Raw genomic sequence first — 27,500 nt, forward strand, 5'->3', positions numbered from 1 at the left:
AATCTGATGCTACACACTATCCGGTTAACACTGTTTTTAATATGAATTTCCTTATAAAAATTGTTTACAGTTGCTAAAATAACTATTTTACATTCTTAAGAATTACACAAGTGGACTGTCATAATAAGTTACAGGAGAAGATGGACTAGTAGATTTTATTTCCCAGAGAAAGCATTTATTTTCTTGAAACAGTATTTCAACTTGGTGATAGGAAATCCTGCAGGTTCCATGTGTTAATTTAAAGGGTTTAAAATATAAAGCTACACTGCTATAGTGGGGCATACTTTTTAAATTTTACAAGTTTTTTAATTAGCTGTTCTGCCTGCAAAACTAGTAAAAATGAAACAACAACAACAACAACAAAACAACCAACCAATCAACCGATTCAGAGTCATTCAGTCTTATCTGATGCTTGCTGTACTGCCTAACAATTCAAGGTTGGACCCATGGTATGATCTCTGAAGCTTCCAGTTGAGTCTTAGTTCATTCCACCACCACATTTACTTTGCTCATGTAGCCTTATAGTTAGATCAGCATACCTTCAGAGTTCAGCGTAATAAGCGTGACATTGTTCCCAATACTTTGGCTTCCTAATTGTCCACTGTTGGAAACTGAGTCACTGGCTTCAGAGCCACTCTCTCCATCTTCATTGTGACTGTCGTCATGCCCTGGAACTTTCACCACTATGGTGTTCTGCCTACGTCCAGGAACAGCACTATGGAAAAGAAAAGTACGTAACTTTGGGAAAACACAATCCTTGATCAGGAATACCATCATTATAAGGGAATTAAAAACACTAATTGACAAAATTAAATATATTATAAAAGCATACTCCTTTAAACAAGCCTATTCCCGTTTATGACCCAGAGCTATCCAGCAAAATAAAATGGAAGGAAAATAGCAGAAGAAATGAAAAAAATTTTAGATGCACACTTTCTAAAGTTGCATCAATGAAAAAGTCTAGGCCCAATGTGCAAAACAAAAAAATATTTAAATAATGTATAAAAACATATTATTTAAGAACATCATCTACTCAGAATCACCAGTTCCATTTAATTTAAAATTTGCTTTAGATAGTACAAATTCTAACAAGCCTTCCTGGGCTGCTGCATATTCCTCCTTCAGCTGGGTAAATACAGGATCTTGGCATGCTCCCAAGTGATCGTGCATCCATGTAAAAAATACATAGCTATGGGCACTCTTTCTTTCAACTGCCAGCTGTCAACTAACATTGAACTAATCCCAGATTCTCCAAGATGTTCTCTCCCATCAAGAGTGAAGCATTGCTCTGCACCTTTACTGCTGATACGAGGTTTCCCTAGGCAGAACTGTCAGCCTGATAAAATATTCATGTACTGGTTCAATGTTTTGCCCCCCCCTAGAACCTAGAACATTCCTCATTTTGCACTCCAAATTGCTGCAGAGACTGATATTGATCTGTAAGGAGGGAACGAAGGAGGAGGATTCCCATAACTGCTACTAACTTGCTAAGAATATTTTCCAGAGAATCCGCTGCTCTGCTCAATGGCTCTTCCTGCCCAACCATCTTGGCTACAATTGAATTCTGCCGGTCGTTGTTCAGTATTACTGTGGTCTGAGGGACAACACTACAAGACAAAAATCAGAGAGGAAAATGGAATGTAAAGGAGCAAACCTTTTAAATAATACATTAACATAGTCTTACGGTTTAAATAGTCTACTTAAAAACAGAGACTGCCTCTAGCCTTGCTCTTTCTCCCAGCACCGCAGTTATGTATCAAATGCTAAAGCTGGTAGTCCATCAAATTTGACATCTGTACCATTTCAAGTACTCAATTTTTTTCAGAGGAGGGATGGCTTCATTGGAATTATATAAAAGTCCACAATCCCTGGCAAAGCGATAAAGAATTCATCAACTCAAGATACAAAGGAGGAAGTCTAACTCACAGCTCCAAGAAGCCACCAAATTCTTGTTTTGAAAAGTCTGAGAGTGAGCATTTTCAGAAATACTACAGTCAACTTACAGGGTAATGCAACATTTTTAGCAGGATAATTCCTAGGGGAAAAAAATGTGAAAGTATTTATTGCAAAACTGGTTGATGAGCTTAGTTAAAAAGCATGTATTTTCTTCCAGGGCTGGGGGCTTGTGGAGGGCAGGGAGATGAGTGGTACTAGGGACATCAGAGCAGAATAGGGACAGAGTGTAACTTTAAATAATGACAAGACTAAACTATTTCTATTGTGCATTTCACATACCAAAAAAAAAAAAAAAAAAAAAAAAAAACAGAAAAGCATTTAGAGCGTGAGAAACCAGAAAGTCTTCTCTATCACTCATAATGACAATGTAGAAGGAAATAACTAGAGAAATGTTGCATAGAAAAAAGCACTAACTCTACACTATAATACAAAAGTAAATACAAAGTAAATAATTGTCTCTACCATGCAGCTCATCATTTAATTTGGTTTCAGAAATTATGAACATTATTCCCACACCATTACTCAATATTCTAAGGCACAGTTTTGATATTTAAGACTGTTTCCACTGTGCTCATGGTAAACTTAAGGAGAGTACTTAAAATTTGTGTTTTAGTGACAGAGAAGGCTTTCTTCTTTCTCTTTGCCTACCACAGTAAATAGTCCACTATTGTTTTTACTGGTCCAACATCTCAAACATGACTGATGGTCATTTATTTCTCTTAACTGTATTCCTTGGCTAATTGTTGAAACACAAATTAAACAAATCTGATGACAGCAACTCTGTTTATTTCAGCTGTAATAGAGCACCTGCTTGCTTGAATATTCATGTGTCTACATAAGACTTTAAGCGCCACAATATCCATCGTTAAGACCTAACAAAAAGATAAGAAACTGTCATAAGAGCTAACAATAAATGGATCTCAGCTTTGGCACAGATAAAATGGTTGACCACTGGGTTTTGGACACAAAAAGCCCCACGGTCTAATGCCCTGCCTCCCTCTTACAGTAATTGTATCTGTTGCTAGCAACAAATGGGATTCCTCAGGGACTGCCAATGATCTGTTGGATTGCACACCTTGAGAAGGTCTGGAAGATGTTTGTCTAATCGTAGACAAGTACAGACTCTACTACAGCTTTTCACGTGTATGCAAGGTTCAAATTGTATTAAGCAATAAATGGAGGGTTTCTGGGTTTTGGGTTTTTTTTTAGTTGCTATCTAGGAGTATAGGGATTTATGATGCTTTCATAGTCACCTTTCCAAAATTTTCTCCATTATCAAGGGGAAAAACCCTGCACATTTTTTACAAAAAAAAAAAAAGGCAACTTCTGTCTATTTTCTCAATGCCAACATTGAACGTTTTAAAAATCACCACACGAAATACTTGAGAAAATACTGATACGTGGCAATGCTGGCAGTCCCCCCAGTCTAGAAGCAATACGTGTTCTCCCTACATTTCTGAAATTGTCCAAATACCTACATTTGAAGTTTTTACAGGCCAGCTTAAAATGTTCAAGAATTTTACACTTCCTTTTCAACACTGTTCTGTATTACCATCTTCCTTGCAATCACTTCTGAATGCTTGTTTAAAATGTCACTTACCAAAGCTTATTTTTAATGAACACACTGAATAATTAATTTCAGCTGTAGAGATAAATGCAATAAAATTACATTTATAAAGTGCTTAGGATTTTGCTCATATTAAGTTTATATTTGAAAAAAAATCTTAGCACTAAAAATTGGCATAAAATAAGGAAGAAGTTGGGGGGGGGTTGCCCCATATTTTTTTTTTCTAAGGAATATTCATGTTTAAGGAAGACAATCTAGAGAGTGAGCTGGATGGCATATAACTAATTTCAGCAAATTTAGAATGAGGAAATACTTTTATACAGCCCACCAGCCCAGATTTATCCCCTCTTCAATGCATCAATGCATGTTCAAGCTTGCTTACTTCAATGCATAAATGATTTTTTCCAAATTTATCCCTAAACAAACACCCATGAAAACACTGGCTCCTCTCTAGGAATTAACTTTTCCCAGTTAATAGAGTGGATTATTGACAGGAAAAATCCACCTTCACAGTTGTTTGGGGAGGAGCTGCTAACTAAACACACCATTTTACTGACAAGTACTTTCCTGGCTATACAGCACAAAGGCAAAAACATACACCACACACACAAGGAAAACCTCTGTAACAAGCCACGACTACCACCAACTTGTCTGTCAAATGTTTTACATTTGGAAATAAACTGTTATCAAGTTGTAAGGACTCAAAGAATCTATAAGGCAGTATGGAGAGAAAACAGTCACACACAAAGCATAGTGGCAGAGAACAGCTAAAATAAACAGTTGGAAATGTTGAACACATCTACACAACAAATCTACAACCACTAATTAACCTTTCTCTGTGATTTACCTGCCTGAGTAGGAACTCTACATCTAGTTTGAAAATAACTGAATGAAGTTTCTTTAGTGTTGGATAAAAGATTATTTCTATGTTCTCTATCTACTAACACAAAGACTCCAGTAAAACTCACTCTTTTCTTTTTCAGTCTTAAAGGAGAAGGAATTTCTTATGTTTAATGCTTAACTCCTCAAGAATGATGCTTTCAAAAGCAGTCTACATGAGGAGGATGAGGTAACCTTTCCATTCGAAACATCATAAATGTTAACCAAGAAACTACAGGTCTAGTCCATGTTCTACATGGAACAAGAATGGCTACAGAATTTGCTAACAAATTTTAGAATAATTAGAATTGCTAACAAATTCTGACAGTGAGGCATCATGAGGCAGAAATTTTTCAGAGCTAATGCTGTGAAACTTGAGTGTTACTTATCTGGAAGAAAAAGAAAATAACAATTGGGACCAATACAAAAAGGTGCCATTATGCTTGAAAAAAGAGTTTCACAGGATTCTTAGACTCGAATTTGTACACAGGAAAAAACGGGTATCCAAAAGATTCCCTGCAGATACGAGAATGTGCTTCCCATTAACTTTCCCGTGAGATGTTCTACTCTGTTTTCAGATTTATTTATTTGTTTTAAAGAGACAACAATAAGAAATCTGCTGAATATACACAAAATTAAACAAGGAATTCTATGTAAAGTCAAAATACTGGGCCAACCTGACAAAAATCAAGGAAATCATTAAAACTTTATACAGCCTACTGCATCCTCAGACTGGATTATTCAAATTTCTTTTTTCAGTTTATACATCTCATACTGAAGATGAATCAACTTTAATCATTACTTACGTACTAAAATACAGAAAACAAAAATCACGAAGAAGAAAAACTTCTGATATTCACTCAGATCCCAAATGAATCAAGTCTTTCTATGAATGCTGCCAGTACTATACTCATGGAGAAGATGGAAAGAAAGTATTAAGAAGGGTCAGGGGGAGTGCTTCAGAAACCCAGTATTGTTGCATAGCCTTCAGTACTTTCCATTTGTGTTCACATATTCTTTTCCCCATAAGCATTAGAACTTGGAGAGACTGGTTCTGCAATTTGCCTATTCTTGGACACAACTTAGTAAAAAATTCAAAATGCATGCAACATACAGATATTATTATATTTGGGGAATTTTTTTTAAATGCAGTTTACCCAATAATCTGTTAAATTACAGGTGAAAATATTTCTAAAAAAATAAACATACCAGATAATGATTTTCAAGTGTGCATATTTAGCCTCTGCTAGGTTTTTTTAAAATATAAAAGGACTTTCTATATTTTGCATAAGAAAATTGCTGCCAAAGGTAATTTTCTGTATGGAAAACATGTGAGTCACAGATATGATCATTAGTCTTAACTGTTGGTTTTTCATTGCCAATAACCTGTCAATCACACAGAATGCAGCCAATGACATAAAAGAACTTTTGGCAATACCAGGACCATCACCTCCTCCTCTTCCCAGATGAGGTTTTCATTTAGAAAGACAAAAAAATAAAGCAAAAGGAACTAACTGACATTTTTATCTTCCACAAGGTACAAGATCAAAAACGTTTCTCCAAACGGATGAAAATTACTTGTGGAAAAACCTGGACTGAAATTTTCAGACAAGAAGTTATTCTTGTTTTCCTAGACTAATATAGACCAGTTAATGGATTATTTATAGCAGTGCTCAACCAGTTAAAGAAAAGAAAGAAGAGAGTCCTCTGTTAAGACCATTTCTGAGTCTCCTTTGCACATGCAAACATCTGCAAATAGGTAAATAAGAGCTGGGAGACAGAGCTCAGCTTAGAGACATTCGGCTAGCCACACCTACATGAACGGCTGTCTCCCATCTGTACAATACTTTGTGGTCACCACAACGCCCACATGTGCTGCTTATCTGGAAGGCAGGGCTCCTGAGGATATCATTCTCATCTTCCTCTAGTGTACATATTAGAAGGAGATGCAGAAAGAGAGGAGATCAGGAAGGCAGGAGTTAGAGTTACTGCTGGCAGACTGCTTGTACTAAAGGTCTTCAGCCAAACACAGCCTTAAGGAAAGCAAGCCTGGGAAAGAGACCTTGAACTCTACTATTTTAAAGTGTATGGCTGGCGACGAACATGAAGACTTAAATGTATAGCTCATGCATGTGGGGGGGCTCCGGAGGAGCATTATAATTAGTCCTACCACAGAAAAATCTAAATGTTTTTCAAATTATATAGAAAAATACCATTTTAGAAGTGTGGTGTTTTCTTACGTTTTTTCTTTTTTATCTTTCACTAACAATTGTGTTCATCTGAAAGAACAGCTACTCTTTGGATCTTTTCATCACTATTTAGGAAGATAATGTTAAAATGCTTCTTCCTCTTGATGACCACCTGCTTCCTTTGCCTTCTGCACATACAGTTAAGATTCCCTATTCACACAGGAATGAGAAAACTGACTTAGGAATTTACACTATGATATACATGAACAAAACCACAAAGCAGCAAAGCATACACAAATTACATTGGATTTATGCCAAAAAAATGAATGCAGCTCCTCATCTCCCAGGAGAGAGCAAGCTGCCAACAACCAAACCATTCACCAAGATGAAGACCAGTGGGACACTTCTGTAGGGTAGAGAACTGTATGGGCACTGGTACAGTTAAAGTTTTCATGTCCCTAAACCATGCATTCGCCTAGTCACAGCCAATTGCCAGTAAAGCAGCAGTGTTATCCATCATTTTCAGTAAGAGTTCAGTCATCAAAAATTATCTTTGGATTCTTTGCATCTGGAACATCACATAAAAGCAGACAGTATCAAGACAGCACTAATGATTAGGTCCTGTAAAAAGACAAGCCAAAGTACACCAGCCATCGCTGGAGAGAGATTCATGGATCTGAAAACTGAGAAAGCTGTAATCGATTTATAATAAAGATAAAGCAAATGCGACATTTATTAAAACATACTGTTAACAGTTTAAGAACATTTAACATCAAATTTTCAGCTCAAATAAGTAAGAGCCAGACATTTTCCAAGTTACAAAACACATCTATATAGAGTTTATTGTACTCAGCCTTATGTACAGAGCCTCTGAATTGGCTGACAATCAGAAAGATATGAATTACTAGCTTTGAGACCAATTTTATCAACCACTTTTAAAAGCTGTTAAAATCTGTTGTGGATTATTCTACTCTGAGAAAAGCTAAACACACCTGTACAATCAAGTGTAATCATTTATAAATGACAACACCCATTTCCAACTTGTTCACCAACTAACCAACAGCCAGATAACACTACAAGTGACCCAAAGAACCTGCCACTTAAAAAGTCAAGCTTGTTACTTCAGGGACTATACAACACCTGTATGGGTACACAAGCAGCTTGATATCCTGGTGGGTTTTGGTTGTTTGGTTTTTTTTAATTTCTCTAATTTCAAACACAACTAACACAACTGAAACTCTATAAAAATTAAATGCACAGTGAAACACAGTCTTCAAAGAACCTTTTGCCTAAGCAGACATACAAAAGCAGCAAAAACCAGTACATTCAGGCCACGTGCAAGCAACATAACTAGGATTGAAAAATACTGTAACAGAAATGGCATTAATTATTAGTCTTCCACTTTTGATTATGGACAAGAAAAGGACACATCATGACTTGCAATTAACAGGTTAATACAAGCCTCTTTAAAGATAAATGTACTCATAAAAATACAACAGCAAAGATTTTTTTTTTCCAGACAGCATAGAAAGAGATTTACAGTTGTTACCCTTCTTTGAGCCTTAACTTCCTGAACTAGCTAAGTAGCAGTACTGCAGCCTACTGGAGATTGCATTAAACATGAAATGAGAAAAGCTGATCTATAAGGGAAGGACAGTCATTTTCCATAACAAAACATGTAGGCTTGACTGATCTTGAACACAGCTAGTATAAATGAAATTATCTACTGCAGCCTTAGTACTAAAATAGAAATTGCTGTATGTTTAGAAAACACTGTATGAAACAAACGTAAAGACTTTGAATCCTCTATTATACAGTTAGCTACTTCTAGATTTATTTTCCAAATTTTCTTACAAATTCTAATATCTAATATCAGCTTTAAGTCTGACTTTTGTGGCACTAAAAGTTTGGGGGTGAAGGAAGCAGCGTTACAAACTGGCTTTCAAGACACTAGTTACAGTAACTGAAGCCTTGATGGTCACCAGATAACAAAACGCAAATAAATACAAAATTAAGTTTCTGCAAACAACTCAAACACACAGCTCTTACAGTGCTGGTTCGTAAATAATTTCCATCATGTATCTCTGTTTTTCTTGCTTTTCATAATTACCCAACCAGTTATGTACACTTGCCAGCACACACACATTTTTATAGAAAGGCCAAGGATGCTGCTACTTTGAGAGCTGCTACTGAATCTTTAATTTCCATATACCCCAAAGAGATATTAAAGAAACACCACTCTCTGCTTTTTACAAAGAATACAATTTTAAAAGTTATTAGGAGCAGATTTCCTGTCTCATACTCCACCCTTCAATATGGAACAAAGAGATTGAGCTAAAGATATGCAAAAATGTACAGTTCCACAAAAAGGAAAAATTCTGTTTGGAAAGACGTTCAGATTCCAAACAGTGTGTTTTTTACGTTTGGAAATGTATCAGTTAAATAGCATCTGCTGCCAAATAAAGCAGATGGAAGACTGGCTCTTTGCCATCTTACCAACCTTGCCGAGACCTTGCTAGATGTTAGGCTGTTTCATCCTTCTTAAGCTCAGAATCCATCTATAGCTCTTTTCCACCTTGCTTAAAGTAAACTAGGACTCTCCAAAACCACTGTAGAATATTTCTTTTAAAACTATACTACTATGTATTATTTTCCATAAGAAGCAAGACCAATTGTTTTTGCAACTTTTAAAAACAGTATTACTGGTACTTTAATCTGGTGTAAACTGGTATGCAAATTATTTTGAAATGCAACCTAAATTTCTGTCATTTCCAAAGGAAGATGAAAACTTGCCCCTTTTAATCACAAATTGATTAGCTGTTCTCCTCTTCATTGATTTTGTTGTACTTGCAGAATTAAATACCCCAATTTACAGGAAAAGTTTCCAGGGAGTGTGCTTACTGCTGCCGGATTTTCAAAATCCCAAGCATCTCCAGAGACTGTAACATTAAAAATACTTACATTCTCAAAACTGGAAATCAAATGAATATATAAGGCTTTTCTGCCCCCTTCTGTTTATTATATGCTTGATAAATAACTTCTTAAAATATATAGTATAAAACATATGCTTCCACAATCCAGTGCACTGCTTCAAATATATTAAGAGTTTTAGAGTTTCACTAAAATATAATCCTACCAATCATTTTCATCCATTTTACAACATTCATGAGGTAAAAACTGTCCACTTTTATTAAACACAATAATTCTTTTCAATTGTTTATTTAGGCAAAAGGAAAAGCTTGAGCCAGATGAAGGCATTTGTCCTGAACCAAATTTCAAGTCATGCACCCTTTACATTTATTTCTTGAATGCAATAGCTGGCTACGCTCAGGGAACCATAGAATTAAAGTAAATGTTCTGCTTTCCCCAGAATTCATCTAATATGACCTTATGGGATTTGGCAAGGGGGTAGGTTAAGCCATGTTTTAATACTACTATAATTGTTTTTAAATGTTCTTAGACACTAATTACACTAGTAAATGTCCCCCTAATCTGTGTATAAAACTCAAAGCCTTTTTGATCCCTGTATACGCCTCTCTTTCATTCTCAGATACCCTGACAATTAAAGGATGTTGATTTCTAAAATGTCTTGGCACAAGGGGCAAATTCAGTTCTCTTATTTCCTAGCTTACTATTATGAATAGCAATATATTGCACCACAAGGGACTTCACACAACTGCATTTCTGGTTTTGGTGTCATAACTTCACATAAGGTTTGTCTTTACAAAATTAAAATCAAAGCATTCACTAGGGTCTGAGACACAGAACAAAGTTCCTGTGTATTAGCTAAGTGGGAATAAACTGTTTACCCACATGTGGTTCAGAGCAAGCACAAATTACTTCCGATGCTTTAAACCTCCTAATTTAAAGGATTTCATACTTGTCATGGGCTAAGAGTGACCAGGAAAACTTACTGTATGATTACCTGGAAAATAGTAAAATATTAAGCCTTGTAACACATCTACAGGACTGAAACCTTTGTCTAAAACTTGAAGAAAGTTTATTACCTAAGACTATTTTCAGTGTATATTCCTGAAAATCTTAGCTAGCACTATATTTAAGAATTCAAAATTGTATTTTTCTAGAAGATTATTTCTAGTGTTTTAAGCCTCACAGGCACATTTTAAACACCACCACCACAATTAAAAAGATCCAAGCCACGCTTTTTGCATCCATTTCTCAGACATAAGTTATCAGCTGCTCCTTGCTAGGCTCTCATTTGAATCATTGGACTATTATAAACAATATTTCATCAGAAACGATTAACTTAAGAAAAATTGGACTTGGGAGAATGAATCAACACAGTTCAAACCTTGGTCAGTTTGGAAAGTTTTATAGATTAAGTTCCATCCCATACATGCATGAATTATTGAACTCTCCAAAACACAGATGAAATGTTGGTATTAAATTGTTATTTTCATTCCATAACTGACCCTGCACTCTCAACCTAAATGCTATCTGGAAGTTATACATTGTTTCTGAATTTATCAAATCCCAACAACAAATTACTAAACACTTGGCTCCTCAATATCTTCATGCAACAATAATGGAATGTGAAATTCCAATGAGACCACTGCTGTACAAGCTTCCTAAATCCAAGATGCCATTTCTCCTTAGTCCTGTGTGAATTTTAACTCCCAATAGTGAAGGGAGTAAATGTAAAATCTTCCCAAACTGATGGTTTGTAACAAAAAAATCTTCACTTGCTGATGGTCTGTAACAAAAACTCCAGACAGACAGCCAACAGGGTAAGCTTAATTTTAAAATACCCAAGTCTCCAGTATAAACGTCCAAAGCAAGAATAGCCATTGTTTGCAGCACTGCTGCTGTAGATCTTACAGGATACAGCAAACAACAATAAAAATCACAGTCATGAGAGTTCTTAAGCTATTTTCAATATACAATTGTATTGATCCTAAATATAATGAATTGCAGAAGTCCACTTAATTCATAGCATGTCCTCCTACATGAAATGCATGTTTCAATGCAGGTAAAATAAAAAGATGTAAATTGGTATTCTTACTGCTATGAAGGACCAGAATCAATCTCAAGATATTGAGGCTGATAAGTTCTTGTGACAAATTAGGAGACTTTAGAAAGCATTGTCATGTTTTTCAGGGAATCAAAGATGTCAAGTTTTGGGTTTTTTCATACAGCAAACAAACTAACACTATGCAGCCCTATATAAAACAGAGGGGCTGACATCTAATCAAAATTCTGACTCCCTTAGTCAAACTTCCACTTTATCAGAAATTTTTTATCAAAATTTTGCTTATATTTATGTGCTTTTTAAAAAACTTGAGATTCTAAACAAAATTTTTAAATTCATAAAAAGGGGTAAAATCATCTAAAGTCATGAAGTTTTAATTATGATCTTTACATTTTGTTAATATTGACTTTGTTCCCTAATTGTGAGTGTACCTGAAATGAACATGGTGAAAATAGATCACAGACAATTGTGCCATTTTCCTTCAACTCCTTCCATGCCCAGACATAAACAGACTGGACTTGCATGAAAGAGCTATTCACATGAGGGCAGCACAATCATCCTCAATTCTTCATGAAACAAACCCATTAATTTTAAACAGAACTCTTATTGGCTGAAGCTACAGACATGACACTTGAACTGGTAATTTAAAATAAATGTTTGCACACAGTACTATTGACTGATGACAGAAGTGACAGGGAAAGCTTGATAATTTATTGACACCACAGGGTCCAGCCCAAAACAATGACAAAAGTTCATCTGTGTTTTTGTCAGCCACTCCCAGACTTAAAGGTTTGCACTAAAGACACTGCTAGATGAGGCTCCAGAAAGAGACTCTAACATAAGATATACTGAAGGATAAATAAACATGGCTTGCTTATAGAAAGTGACAAGAATTTCTGAAAACCTGATGAACTCCAAAGCTTCTCCAAGTAAAACCTTTGTAATACATTCTGATTAACAATTAACACCCCAAATTGCTGACTGTATTTTCAAGACATTATCTGTAACACTCCATTCCCTCTCACCCCCCAAAACATGGCTTAATTTTACATCTTTTCTTAGCTGCCTGCTGAGCTGTCTTGAGCACTGAATCTGCTTCCAGGGAAATATTTTTTCAGGCCTAGAGTTCAGTGCATGAGATCAGGCTCACAGCAGGCAGAGTAATGTACCTGCAACTTGAAAATAAACTATACACCATACATCTTTCAGGATACTATATTCCTCAATACATGCTTTGTTTCTAACTGGCTACTTAAAAAAAAAAATCTTCCTGCAAATTGAGGGTCTTCAGACCTGAAGAGCATGTATTTCCAGGAAGGGACAGTTAGCTCTTAAGTTCAGTTGAAGACAGGAACAACCCCGAAGGTTTAAAATGTTAATTCATTTATCACCGAATTAAAAACAAACAAAAAAAAATAGCCATAAATTAAACTTGGATAGTGGTTTACATCACCTAATGAGTTATAGTATCAAGTGCAGCAAATGTAGGAAAGACGTTAACTGTATACACCAGAGACTCAACAGCCACTATTTAGCGATAAGAACTGAAGAACTACTATTCTTTTTAAAAGCCTGGATTACCATAGTAGGATACTGTATTATAATCTATAAAAATCCTTATGATAAAAATGCAACAAAAATGAAAAAGCTATTCAATACCTGATAACATGAAATTAGGTTGGTCGAGGGGTTTGTAACTCACAGAAAAAAATACGTATATAAAAAAATAGAATTCTAGCTATTTTGGTTTTTATACCAATACCTTGATTATATTTCTTTAGGTTGGTTTGGTTTTTTATCCTAAAGGCTTTATGCAGGAGCAACAATAGTTATGCTAAATCTGGAAGAACAGTCATCCTACAAGTCTTTCCACCTACATCCCCCTGCTTTACAACTTCATTTAAAATCATCTTAGTTTTCAATTTTGCATTATTTGACTACAAAACCACTTGTAAACAAAGAAACAATCACACACCAGAAACACAGATCTGGAACTTGGAAAATCTGGAGCCAAAAGGCTTACCAACTGGCACACTGCAAACAAGTGGATGGACAAATCCTGTTCCTCAAAGCCTATTACACCCTGTTGATTAAACTTAACGGTAAAACAAACATATTAATAATCTACATCTACAAAAATAAAGCAAGTTTCTACATCCCATCTAGTACACAACTGCATCAAGCCTTCTCTTTTGTGCAAAAACTTGGTTTGTATCTTAAGACAAAAAAAGACAAATGTTATTTTCTAAAACTAGCTCATTGAACATACCAACACCACAATTAACTGCAGACAAGACTATCTGAAGCACCTCCACTTTAATAAGCTAATGTCCAATCCACTAACAAGCCTTGTTCAAGGATACCATATCAGGTCTTTGCGCAGCAACTGAGTGCATTGAACTCTGCAATTCCATTTAACTCTCCAGTTCCCATTAAAGACAAAAATATATGCAATTCTATCTCTACACTTAGCGATCAGTATCCTTAATTGGTTCGCCACAAATGCGTATGGTAAAGGACCAGATGTATGTGGTCTGCATTTCAACTTTACCATCACAAAGGCTCAAGGAAAATATCTGAACAAAAGAAAAACTCCATTTACTTACAAATTTCTATATTTCATCAGAAACACTTTTATTAAGTATGAGGAAAACACCAATCTTAAATTTAAATCCTCTCCAAAATTAGTACACTTTAAAAACTGCTCTCAATTACACCTATGTATGCAACAAAAATTTCCAAAATAACAGGGCAGAATTGCACAACGTAGTATTTGCAGAAAATACCCATAAAAACAAATGATGGAGGGTTCTGTGAAACCAAAACAAATTCCTATGTTATCTGAAGCAATCAACCTTAACCATTTATACTTGGGCTTATCCACTCTGAAATATGATTAATGGAAGGATGGTGACAAGAATAACACTGTTTCTGGACTGAAATCTTTCAGATGAAATATTTTCTTCAAAACATGGATAAAAGATTTTAGTCGCACTGTCACACTGCGTGTCCAACAATTTATAAATCTCAAGACCTGGGCACATGCTAAATTTCAAACTTATCATTTGAGGCTGCCATACTGACAGGCCATCAGGCATTGCACCAGTTCTCCTATCCAAGAAACTTTCAGCAGCTACTGGAATTTTTGACCAGCATGGTACCTCATAAAGAAAAGAAATTAGAGGTTTTTAATAGCCATACTGCCAGGAAATGTTGCAGACAGAGGAAGAGAGACAATCACTTCCTGGATGGAAAAGCAGGGCTGTACTAATGCTGCACAAAGCCGGACAAAGCTCAGAACACCAGGACAATACACGTATTCCCATTACTAATTTACTACATGATTTTGCTACTGTTCTTGGCTCTTTTCAGGCTTCATATAGTTCAATGTAACTCTGTGCAGTCTAAGGATTTTTGACATCCATTCTACAAGTTCTGAAACCTTCTGACAGCCTTTCTCCCAAGAAACAAATTTTTAAAAAACTCTATTAACACTGTGTCTTTGTAGGTAATCCTGACAACTACATATTTTTAAGCAGCATCCACTAAACACTGAGAAAATACTTTCTAAAATTCTTCTTCCCCCCCCACTCAAAGAAAACGGGATTTAACATCATGCTGTTTCTCCAATCCCAGCTAATACTTTGCACTCTTACGACCAAATCTGACCAAAAAAAAGAAGTCTGAGAGATATGAAACACCTGTTAAAATCTGAGGCTGGGATAAGGACAAGCCCAAATGCTACACCCCACTAACAGAAAGCCAGAAAGGTCTCATCCATTACCCCACAACAGCTAGCTCCAGCAGTTGCATATGCTACCATCATGGGAATAGCATGGAAGACTTCAAAATCCCACAGCAGGGAGCGTCATGGACCATACAGGAAACACAAGGCTTGTCCAGTGAAAAGGTAGAGGATACAGAACAAAAACCTATACGAAACTACGCTTGTTTAGTTCTGCTTTTCATGTGATGATTTATTGAAATACAACAGCTACAAGTCTTTCCATGTTGTTTATGCCCTATTGCTGTTTCCCCCAAAACAGTTTAGATCTCACAAATTCGGAATGATTTCCTTGCAAAAGTTTTCTCCTGTTAGTTTTTGCTGTAGCTTGAACTTCTTACTTGGAGATCTAAAAGCTAGCCTATTGTTCCTCTATATCTCAACTGTTCGTACAAATTATTCATTACACAGCACCACGTACCCTTTATTTTCTTTCTTATCTGCACTGCAATTAGCTTGTATATAATGAAGTACCGTAACAGCGGATCAGAGTAAACAATATGAACAAAAGAACTGAGAACACAATCCAGCTTTCATGAAGATATACTTACACAAAATACCAAGAGCAGTAGACAGTACTGTAATTTCCAAATTCAACATTTTGTAGTTTTCAAAAAAACATCCACAAGCCTTCAAAAATCACATATCCAGAAAAGGATGTTGGAAGATGTCCACACATATCATTCCTCATGTATTTATTAAAAAGACAGCAGAATGAGACTCTAAACTGTACTGCATTTCTGTCCTGGGAGCTAATAACATGGGATGGTTCCCAATTTATTGCAAATCTCCTTGAAAACGTCTGCTTCATTTCCCTAATAAGAATTTTTGAAACAACAGTTTGGCACAAAATGGTACGAGTTATCCCAATAAATCAATGTGTTAAGTTTACTAAAAAAGACAATTTATCATAGAATGTAAATCTGACAACTGTTACAAAGCGAGACTCCTGCCTCCCTAATGCAGCTATATGGACAGATTAGACTTTATCACTCCATCTTATAAGCGGGCAGTGTACAATGCTGCACACGCAGAAAATTCTGCATTATAGTCAAGGCAGGCCATAGTGCGTAGCTGTCAATTCACCTGGTATGCTGTCACTACACAATTCCACCACAAGATGACGCAGAAGAAAGCTCCTCTGTCCAAGTTGTTCTTGCTTTCATCACATGATGACCTAAGCATATTTCAAACTGACAAGTCTTAGGAAATTAATTTAATTTTAAAAGCATAAATAGCACAAAGCAATCAAACTGCGTGAATTTATAATGTACAGTTCATGCATTTTACTGTGTGCACTGCTGTAAAACAAATTTGGATTACGTTAAATCTGCACCAAATTAATGCAAGTAACTAAATTACCAGAAAAACTGTAAACAAAATTCACTGTAGAGCAGAAGAGAAAAGATCACAAACCCTAAGGTATTTATCGAAAAAAAGAATGACAGTCTGTTTTACTGACAGTGTAGCACCATCTGACCGACATGCTTTTGCTAACTACATTTTTGTTAGCGCGGCAAACCCAGTATTATTGTAGTGGCAGAAGGAGGAGAAGGAGGTTGAAGCATCTCATTCAGATGCAGAACCTGAAAATCACTATCTAAAATACTAACTCTCGTTGGCAGCTCTCCACTGCCATCTGCAATGTAAGGGGAAGAGGGAACGATACAGAGAGTTGAGACAACAGAACAGTCCATGCAGGCTTTAATTGGAAATAATCAACAAGTGATAAAGGTTTTTATGAATGAGAGACAGGGGATTCAGTGAAGCATTCTATCACTGTGAAACTGTAGTGTTTCTAATGCCAAGTTAAACACATACACCCCTAACTATTTTGAGTCATATAGGCCACAGACTGCTAAAAGAACAAAAAGCCCTTAGTGTTTTATTGGCAAGATGCATTTCATAATGTGCAACTTCATACCAACACTAACAAATATTTGGGGCAGAAAATCTTACAGTCTTCAAGACTTCTATCTAAATTATGTTCAGGCTGAGAAGCCGTCATCATAAATTTTTACACCCAAAACAAAAGATTAAACACCAAGCTCACCATTAACACACAGGACAGATTTCCGATGGTTACAGAGATTTAAAACAAAACACAACACACTAACCTCACATCTGACCAATCCCATAAGAAACTCAAAATAGTACAATTTAGAGGAAAGCATTAACTGAACGTGAATTAATAGATTCACAAAGGGGCCATGTATTTCTGAAAATATTTTTGAAGTCTTTTGTGCACAAACCACAATAAGAAGTTCAGCTTATGCACAAGAACTTGAAGATCTCTAATATAACGACAAAAAAAATTAGTAACAGGCTTAAAGAAGGTTCCTTGAGAAATAATTATTGATAAAGAGCATTTAGCAAAAACACTGGTGTAATATTCTAGTTACTTGCTCTATGATCGAAATAGTTATTCCATGTACTTTATTTCTTTGAATATAGAACAGCCATAATTGACCTTTTCAATGTATGACTAGGAAGCCTTCAAAAGCACAGGTAAATGTAGACACAGCACCTATTTTAAAGAAAAATTCAATTAAAAAAGGGAAATGGAAGATGTCCAATGGTTAGGATGTTCATCACCAGCACCAGAACAAAGACCAATAAAGGAATTCTGAACTGGTGCCCAAACATTGTATTTGGACATCTAAAAAGGAAAGATGTTTTGGAAAAGCTTGAGGACATCAACTGTTCCTAACTGGACAGGTGACTGTTACAGCAAAAGGAGCAGAAAGTACTCAAATTTACACTGAAAATAAAAAGGACATATGAACTTTTAAAACAGAGATCAAAAAACCACATTGGGTTCTGTATAATTTTAGATTTTTAAATACAAATAAGGAATTTTTTAAAAAGATCAGACTACATTCATCAGAAGTAATCACACTCAATGAACAACTGTGAGGTGGCAGACCGCATTATGCAACAGGTACAGCTACGTGAGCAGAGTGTATCCCTCTTACGTAAAAATCTTCAACCCTGAACACTTATGGTAGTAAGGTTAGATTCCATCCTGTTTCATAAATGCATGAACTGAAAGATATCATAATAAAATGCGCTTACAACTTTGAGATAAATTTTTAACTTAAAATACCTATTATAAAAATAGCAATATTGAAAGTAAAAAACAAACCAGCAGGGAGCAAGTAGTGGCCTAGTAGAAAAAGGGTAATATTTGTAGTGTTTTTTCTTTTTTCTCCTTACCTCACCTGGATGAGTCCCACAACATAAAGCAAGGAACTAATTTTTTTCTATAGAGGTCTAGAGTAGTGCACCTGAAACACTGCACTGAGTATAACATACCAAAATATATTCAAAGTAATTTTCAAATATTGAGAAAGTTCAGCGAGAGTGATGAAAAAGATCAGAAGATGGAAAAACAGACTGACAAAAGATGAATTAAGTTAGTGTAGCTTGACTAGAATGGTATGACATGTGAAAGTTGCCTATACACCTTTGTAATGGAGAATTAAAAGTAATTATTTAGAGAAATATTAAGTTTTTTCTATCTATAAATATATGAATGAGGAGGAAGAAGTTGTTAGACAAAAGAGTCTTTTGATAAGCATATTTCTCTGGCTGGAATCCTCTCCATGGTAAAATGACAGGCACATCAGGATTTAGGTATTTAAAACCGTATTGGGCAATTCATACATAAAGGTACTGTAGGTCAAACCTGCTCTTTCATCAAAGTGTATTAGATTATTTAACAGATTTTCCATCTCCAGCTTCTAAACCCAAAATAAGCACAGATACTATTCTAGCAAGAGTCTTTACAAAACAAGCACATAAAACAAACTCCATTGTAGTTCTGGTGAATAAAAGTAAAATGAGAAGCAATTAGAACAATGATGAACTCATTAACTCAAAACAGCCACATAAATAAAAGTAAAGCAAGTCTAAAAAACCTGTCTAAAATAGCTGATGAGACTTTTCCAGAGGATGGATGAATCAGTCTGGTTTAAGTCAAAATGAAGTGTGGAAATAGTTGCAAATTGTCCATGGACCACTGTCTCATTCTAAGTAACATCATGAAACTGGTACAAAAATTACCTTCAAGATAAATTAATTCTACATCCATAAACAGCATACCAAGCTCTTGACAGCTATACAGAAAGCTGCAGAGCTTGATGCCAAAGAAATGGATTTACGTTATTTTAAAAAGCACATTGATGAGTAATCTTTTCTTACCATCGTACTTTATTGCACGTCTGTGTAGCGCCAAGAGGAGAACCTGCCACCATGGGGACTTGGATGGGGCTATGCTGTTTGTTCATGACGAGATCCAACTTCTCTTCCAATGATTTACAGGTAGCCTCTAGTGCCAGCAACTTTGCCTCGATGCTATCCAACCGCAGGCATATTGTCTGATTAATGGAATACAGGAATGACTAGAAAGGGGAGAATGCAAAAGAAACTGATTTTAAAGACCTACGCATTTATCTTCAGCAACATACACATAAGGAAGGTCCAGATAAATGTGACTGGAAAACAATTCTAAAGGAACTACCAGTGTGCCTAGTCACAGAACTCAGCCACATACAGAACTGATGACATCCAGGAGCATTTTAGCATTCTCAAATTCTTCCAGATCTTTATTTAGAAGCCAAAAGCATCCGAGCCAAACACATTTTCACCTAAGCACTTTGTTAGTATGATTTCATACACCACAAAATCATTTAAAATGACATGCCAAAGCCTTTCATTTGATACATGTAAAAACAAAAGGATTACAAATTTATGAACGCATCCTCCTGGATGAAGTTAAGTAAGATTTTTTCCTGCCCAAACAGATAATTCAGATGATTACAGTGGGAATTATATCAACACAAATAACCTCAGAGACAATTAACGCTGCTTACTTAAGTTTTCTCCTGAGCAGCAAATCAAGAAAAACAAATAAATAAAATCTGTTTTCCTAAGCAATTTTATTCAAAAGAAAGCATATTCTACTTGCCTTCTCTTGGGAAAAATAGGCCATTAAAGGGTAATATTACACACATTCTCCTTTGCAAACAGCAACTATGCCATCTTGTGGCCCTCCATTACAATTTACACACCTAATCAAGCTGGCTTACAGCGCTCCTCCCCCAGTGCTCTTCCAATACAGAGCTTCCGTTTCTATGACCGTTTCAAAAATACAAAATTACATACTATTTAACGTGTTCGGCAGTAAAATACTACTCATATACTTATGCTCCAAGACAAAAAAAAACCAAAACCTGAAGCACACTAGTGAGAACAGCAGGGGAAGTTCTGCAAGTACAGAAAAGCCTGAGCCTGAACCAAATACAGTTTGACTATTAGGAAATATTGTTAGCTTAAAATAATAATTTAAAACATGCTGAAAGTATCAACAAATTGTAATACAAATACATGCTCAAGTTTATCTTTTAGGTCAACTTTATTCACTTTATCAAAAAATGTACTAATAGTGATGTTTGAGTGACTGGAATTAATTCTGATGACATTTCATAATGCATATAAAATTCTTGCTACTGATTTTACACTGGAAAATTAGCCAATCAACCAGATTTTAAAATTTATGCACAAAAATGAACACACAGTTACAAGAAGGCTAAGAATAATTCCGGTATTATGTATAAACAGTTTATTTTACATTCTTTTCTTTTAGTATGTTTCCCTAAGAAAGCTAACTTAATTGGTATTACAAATAAAAACAGAAAAAGGCATTATCATAACCTTAATAGAGGGATCCTGGCAGTTAATTTCTATACGCTGACGTTTCAGAGCAGGCTCTACATCATCATCTGTCACTTCATGATTCTCCAACACAACTGCAAAGAAAAAATAAGCATTGCCACGGTTTAGAATATAAGAGGACAAGGCTCAAATTAAAAATACATTAAATGGATAAAACAAAAAAATGTAAAAGGCATTTAATTAACATCTGTATTCTTTTACACTTACTGGGAGTTTCTCTTAAATACATGACAACGGTTTACTGCTTCTCAAAAAACATTTATCCATATCCAAGTCTTTGTTGCAAATGCACTGAGGATGTAACACTCATGCATTACCTTGGATTTTTTTTATTAGGAACTTACCATGAGGTAGCAGAGTTGCCACATTAGCTGCTCTGCTTTGACAGATTCTACAGGCTTCTGAACCCTCATGTTTATACAAAACCATAAAAAGTACTAATGAAGTTCTGTACAAAGACAGAATTACACCCACTACTCGGTGCAGTAGCGGGTTACTTTTCCCCAGTATAGATGAACAAAATCCTGCAAGCTTTCCAAAATAATTACTTAGATATGCAGACCTAGAGGTTCTAATAGCCTTTCATCTAAAGGCAAACATTTTGAAGAAATCAGTAACAAAAAAAAGAAAAACTGAATTTAGAACTGGAAGGCCTGGCTGGTAAAATCAAGAGATAGAGCCCTGAACAGCCTCAGGGTCAGAGCATCACCCAAGATTGGACAAGGTTCAAGTTCCTTTACCAAACTAAGCAAAGCAAGACTTGCTTAAGGTTGACCATACCACCCACAGCTGACAAAACTAAACACCAAGTTCCCAGCCAGCCTAGGACAGGCAGGTGCCAGCTTCTCCAACTCTTTGGGAACATTTCTGAAGTAACTGTTTTGTTTTGCATCAGAAAAAAGTTTTTTGATATGCGTTTCTGTTTTCCATAACAGTAGTTACTGTTCTTTCAGTCACTTACTCGCATGTAAAGGCAGCATAGGATCTATGACTATAGCTGATCTCAACACGTTTTCACTTAGTAGGTCAAGTTCTAAGCAAGGGATATCACAATATTTGCTTTCAGAAGTGGTTTTCATTTTTACTGTAATTTTGTTATACATACGAAGAATTTTAATAATGTATGAGAAACTATTTTACAAGTAAAACAACAATTCATAATAGATGGGTGATAGCTCTCATTTGAGGGAAAGCCTAAAACATCTATTTGGTCTGAAGAAAAACAAAAGATTGCAGGAGGCCATATTTCATTCAAAGTTTTCAGCACTAGTCTACCCCTGCACAAAAAAATCCCCAGGCAATAAAGCCTTTAAAAGAAAAGTAGAATAAAAAAAAAAAATCTGATCTAAAGGATATTGAAGATATACAAGTTAAGCTACTGAAAACCTGGTATGTAGTCTTAAGAGGCACCTCAGGAAAAAAAAAAAAAATCAGCAGCACTGCTTTATATTTTTAAGAAAAGCTCAACAGTGATTTCCACCTTGTTAATGGGCAATACTATAAATGATCTCTCTCACGCCATCACCACCACCTCTACTGTACCTGGGTTATCTGGAGTCAAGTCTTCAACAGCAATCTGAACAACATCTGCCAAATCCTGTTCTGACATCATTCAGAACCAGGCAGCAATATCCAGTCAAACACTACTTCAGGTCCCCAAATAAGTAATTTTACAAGTCATGCAATCCTGAAAAACAGCAAGAAGAGTGTTAATACAGATATACTTGATATATCAATACTACCTTTGTTTTTTCATTCTTCCTCTATAAAAGGAGATGCAGTTCCTAAAAGAAATGACCGACTTCCAGCGATCATCCAGTGGGTATTAACTGCTACTTTATTCAGTAGCCTCATCAAAGAGCAAAGGACTAAACTACCTGCATCACCTCTATGAGTAAATCTTTCTATACTAGGACTGAGACAAGAGGTCAAGCTTTCCTTGCTGATCCACCTTTCTGCATTTTCCAAATGGATAAAGAGAACATTTAGCTTCAGAGATTTGGTAGCTCGCCAGTATAAAATACAAAATAAAATGTTTTCTTTTAAATTGATTTTTTGTTTTAGAAGTTTTAAGAGCATACAAGACCACTCCTAAATTGCAGGGTTTTAATTTACAAATTATTACTTAGCTCTTGGAAGTGATCAGACTTTAGTATTTAGTCTTGATGTCGCAAAAGCATATGAAGCTCCCAAGCCACATTAGATTTGCAGTTACTGCATTCTGTACAGATCTACATGCACACAAGACACTTACATGTATGAATCTTAACAGGCCTCCAAAATCTTCATAAACATTCAGTGAGAACAAGGGAGCTTCCTCACAGCTAATTACTACTACACTTGAAGCAAAACTTCACCTTTTTTCTTGAACTTGCCTGGTTTTTCTACAGCTCAATTCTGATGGGCCTATTTTCAGAATATGGTCCTGATTGTAAAGCCAAAATGTTTCTCAGCCCTGCTCCCTTGGAATTCTCTGTCAAGATTATTTATTAGTGTTTTAAGAGAAACCTTCAGCCTGTAAAATTTAATTAAAATCACTGGAACCATTCGTATCTGTGCTTTCCCTCGGTTTACAAAGAGATGGACAATGAATACCAAGAGATCAGCCGATTTTTTCCTTTATAACCTGAAGCAAAAAACACTAGAGAGATTTGAGGTTTACCAATAGAAATGGTAATTCATCCCTTAACACTAACACTAAATCAAATCCAATGATGCATAAAGATTTTCCTCTTTCCCTCTTCCACTTGAGCACAAGAAAGCCATTAAGCCAGACAGGTAGAGTAAAAATTTTTGAAGAGAGCGACACAACCTACAGAAGAATTCTGAGACTGGCCTGAGCAACCACTGCACACTGTGAAAGCCCATCTCCAAAGGAGGACTCCCCGCATATCAGAATTGTTTACTCAAAATACCAGCACTGCCAATACTGAGTCATTTGAAATTCTGATCATGGCGAAAAACTGTTGGGACAGCACAGACTGTGGCAGCACGCCCAAAAAACCTGGCAATACATTAGTGCATACGGATGCCATTTTGGCAAATTGTATTTGCCATTTCTGAGAAATCCTGGTAACCAGCCAGGCTTAACATAATAAACCAGCTGTGCTACAGTTACTGTTTCATAATGTTACATACTGCTAGTAATATTAAGAACCCTGCCCTCAACCTGAAGGAAGACATCCGCCACTCCAAACACGAAAAAAGAACAAACTAGAACAAACCCAACTTTTAAAACTATTTACACAATTCAAGATTTCACTGATAATTCACGTGTTGCATTTAAACCAGTTACAGCTACAAATACATCAATGTTTTATAAAACATTCCAAAGGATTTGCAATGCTTTTGTTTAAATCCACTTTAATACTTCATGTGATGCACGTATTTAGCCTTCCAAAATTCATTATTTAAAAAAAAAAAAAAAAAAAATCACTGAAATTAAACCTTTCTTCAACACAAACAAAAAATAATTTCACACTTCTGACATCTGGTCTCCACCTCTCATGGGTCATAGTCTGAAAGTATTCAACCTCACATCAGAAAAGTACCACCAAAATATTCTGTCACGGAGTCTTCAAACAAGGGCACAACAACCAAACTGTGATCGGCAGAACAACTACTACACGTACACAGCAATGTGTCTTCATAATATTTGTATTTATTTCCATTTAAACAAATTTTATGACAATTTCAGTAAGTCAGAAACAGCTCATAGGCAATTAGCCAACACTCTGACAGAACACATTTTTGCCTTCTCAACAGGCAGAACAAAATATACTTCTGCTGTCACCAGACGCAGTGAGCTCCTGTATCAAAACATAAGGGGAAAACAAATAAATTTGTTATTGACACTAGATGTGTGGATTAGGAAAGCAATGCCCAAGTAAGCTACATTGGGTACTACAACCACAGCAGCTATCACAACTTGATTAAAATGCCTATAAAATTTATTATAAAATTTAACAGCATTAGAGTTAGATTAATTTATCAGCTTTAAAAAGCCTCAGTCAACAAATTCAGAATAACTTCACCAATGTAGTTTCCACATATTTTACTCAGTGAAGTATTTACCAGCATTTCCTCAAGAAAAACACTTCTTTTCTTGATGTTTGCTATACATTCACAGCCTTCTTTTTCTCCTTTCTTTCTTCTGGCTGAAACCCTAGTCCCCATTAAATCTAAATTAAGTATATGTACATTGGCATTAAGAAGGCAAAGCTGAAATATTACCTGGAACAAATACTAAGCTATAAGAAAGAAATATTAACAGGAAGCTGAGGATAAACTACATCAGGGACATAAAATGTGCCCACTTTTACTCCCCCAACCAGCATGTGGAAGTTTGATCAACAGAGTAATATTTTATAGTCAATTTGCCATTATCTGGGGGAGAGATATGGGAAGACAGCTTATACCAGACAATGGAAAATATCTCATTAACACATACACTACAGGAGGCCTTGGCCAGCCAAACTCAAACTGACTCCAGCTGAGCCATTTATTTAGGTGGATCTATGCTGCACTCCTCACTTCTCCCAGAGGGCTTTTTGGAGGGTTGGAAAAGACTGCTTCAACTCTTACCCAATGCAAAGACTGAAAAACAGGTTACGGTGTGTATCAGAGGAATTTCCTCCCAGCTCCATTCCCACTTCAGCCCTGGGTGCCTTCAAATCTCAGTTACCTCAAGCATTTCTAACCCTTCAGACCTCTTGCACCATGTAACCCATTCCCAGATCAGCTCTTTTACTGTCCACCCTTTCCCCACCCCAGGCCAGACCCTACTTTGGCAACCCTTGCCTAGGAAACCCACCAGAAACCCATTCCTGTTTTATAAAGTAGCACACACTAAAAATTGTCTCACTTTTTAATCACAGTGAATAATGGAAATAATCACACATAGCAAACATACTGCATTAGTTCCCTCTTACCTCCTAAAGGAAAAATATGATTTCAAAATTTGAGAAAACAGTCCTAAGATTGATTCCAAGACAGAACAAGCATCAATACGGAGTAACAGAACTAAATCTTCTAATAATGAATACAGTCTATTTCATCACCCATCAAAACTTAAAGATATTAATTTCCCTATTACGTATTATGAGTTGAAAGTAGACGAACACTCCTCCCCATTCTTGGCTTCTCATATTCAGAAACAAAGCCAAAAAGGGGAGCAAAAAGCCTAGAGCATTCCTACAACCACTTACTGGGAGGTGGTTCTAGTACTGGAACACTCTGAAAAACTAATCAGAGACAACTGAAAGTATAAATTTAAAGCAGATTAGATAAAGTGCACTAAATATCTCTGCCAATACTGCTACTCAGAATCGATACATTTAGCACAGAATTAAGGTAGCCTTTGTTTAATTAAGGAAATTAATATTTGTAAGCAACTAAATTAAATTCACCTGAATTCCAGATTAGCTTTTCCACACACAAGTTTAATGCAATTTAATTAATCTATTTTAAAACATTAATTCAGAATAATTCTTTTGAGCAGTCCCTAGTAAACAAACCTTTTACTGAAATATCTGATGGCTTTACAAAGTCTCAGGGCATCATTCCAAAGTGTATAATCAAAAACATCCAATGTCTTGTTAACATATAAAAACATGCACAAAACATAAACCTTCTCTCTCATACTAATTAGCAAGGGTAAACACTATATTTAAAAAAAAAATTCCAAAGCTCTAGTCTACATAGAGTGTTTAATTGAACTTCTCTTATTTGAGCAGCTAATCACTCCCCCGACTAATATTTCTCAGTGCTATTGATAAATGAAAAAAAACTTACCTCATACTTCAACTTGCACTATGACAAAAATTTACTTCTGATTGTGTAAAAAAACCTGAAGGGTGCCATTTTACTTTGACCAACCCAAAGGCCCCAAATGTTTTTCTTCTCCTTCATTTCACTTTCCTTTAAATCAATTAAGGCCATTTTTCGAATATGTCATTCCAGTTTGAAATACATATTCTTCTTTATACAACCACTATTAGCCAATCTGCCCATTTTTCTGAGCCTAATATCTACCATGAATGGCACAAACAAAGGTCCTTATCTTGCAAAGAGCTATGATTTGCTGACACTTACAAAAGTTTTCTGAAACAGCAAACCAGCTAGACTACAAAGGCAAGCCTAATGATAAGAATGTATCTGATACATGCATGCAAGTGCATTAATCCTCTGTGAGGACAACTTTGTGCAGAAGTAAAATGACCTTATGCTGTAAAAGGATTATAGTATAAAGATCATCCACCCTCTGAAAGTGAAGATCCATAGAGAACATAATACTCATTAACTCTACTGCTTTAGTTAAGTCAGTTCAACTTCCCTGAGTTCTTGTCCCTTCAGGGAAACAGCCCACAAGGACCACTGAGCTTTAAGTCTCTGTGCAAA

General features: G+C 35.8%; 1 protein-coding gene across 5 annotated transcripts in view; it reads right to left on the reverse strand.

Moving 5' to 3' along the window:
* Positions 1 to 27,500, reverse strand: part of BANP (BTG3 associated nuclear protein) — a 156,771-nt gene that overhangs the window by 119,241 nt on the left and 10,030 nt on the right. For 3 of the 5 annotated variants that reach the window (XM_010579597.1, XM_010579596.1, XM_010579599.1), the window contains exons 2-6: positions 22,644 to 22,788; positions 21,081 to 21,175; positions 19,569 to 19,768; positions 1,485 to 1,607; positions 540 to 715 (exon numbers count right to left, since the gene is read on the reverse strand). In XM_010579597.1, the coding sequence (XP_010577899.1) occupies positions 540 to 715; positions 1,485 to 1,607; positions 19,569 to 19,768; positions 21,081 to 21,175; positions 22,644 to 22,713 (664 nt within the window). In that variant the 5' untranslated portion in view covers positions 22,714 to 22,788. The remainder of the gene's footprint in view (positions 1 to 539; positions 716 to 1,484; positions 1,608 to 19,568; positions 19,769 to 21,080; positions 21,176 to 22,643; positions 22,789 to 27,500) is intronic. The other 2 variants (XM_010579600.1, XM_010579598.1) reach the window with 1 other exon arrangement.

This window comes from Haliaeetus leucocephalus, unplaced genomic scaffold (assembly GCF_000737465.1).
Source record: "Haliaeetus leucocephalus isolate CR32 unplaced genomic scaffold, Haliaeetus_leucocephalus-4.0 Scaffold668, whole genome shotgun sequence".
Taxonomy (NCBI): Eukaryota; Metazoa; Chordata; class Aves; order Accipitriformes; family Accipitridae; genus Haliaeetus; species Haliaeetus leucocephalus.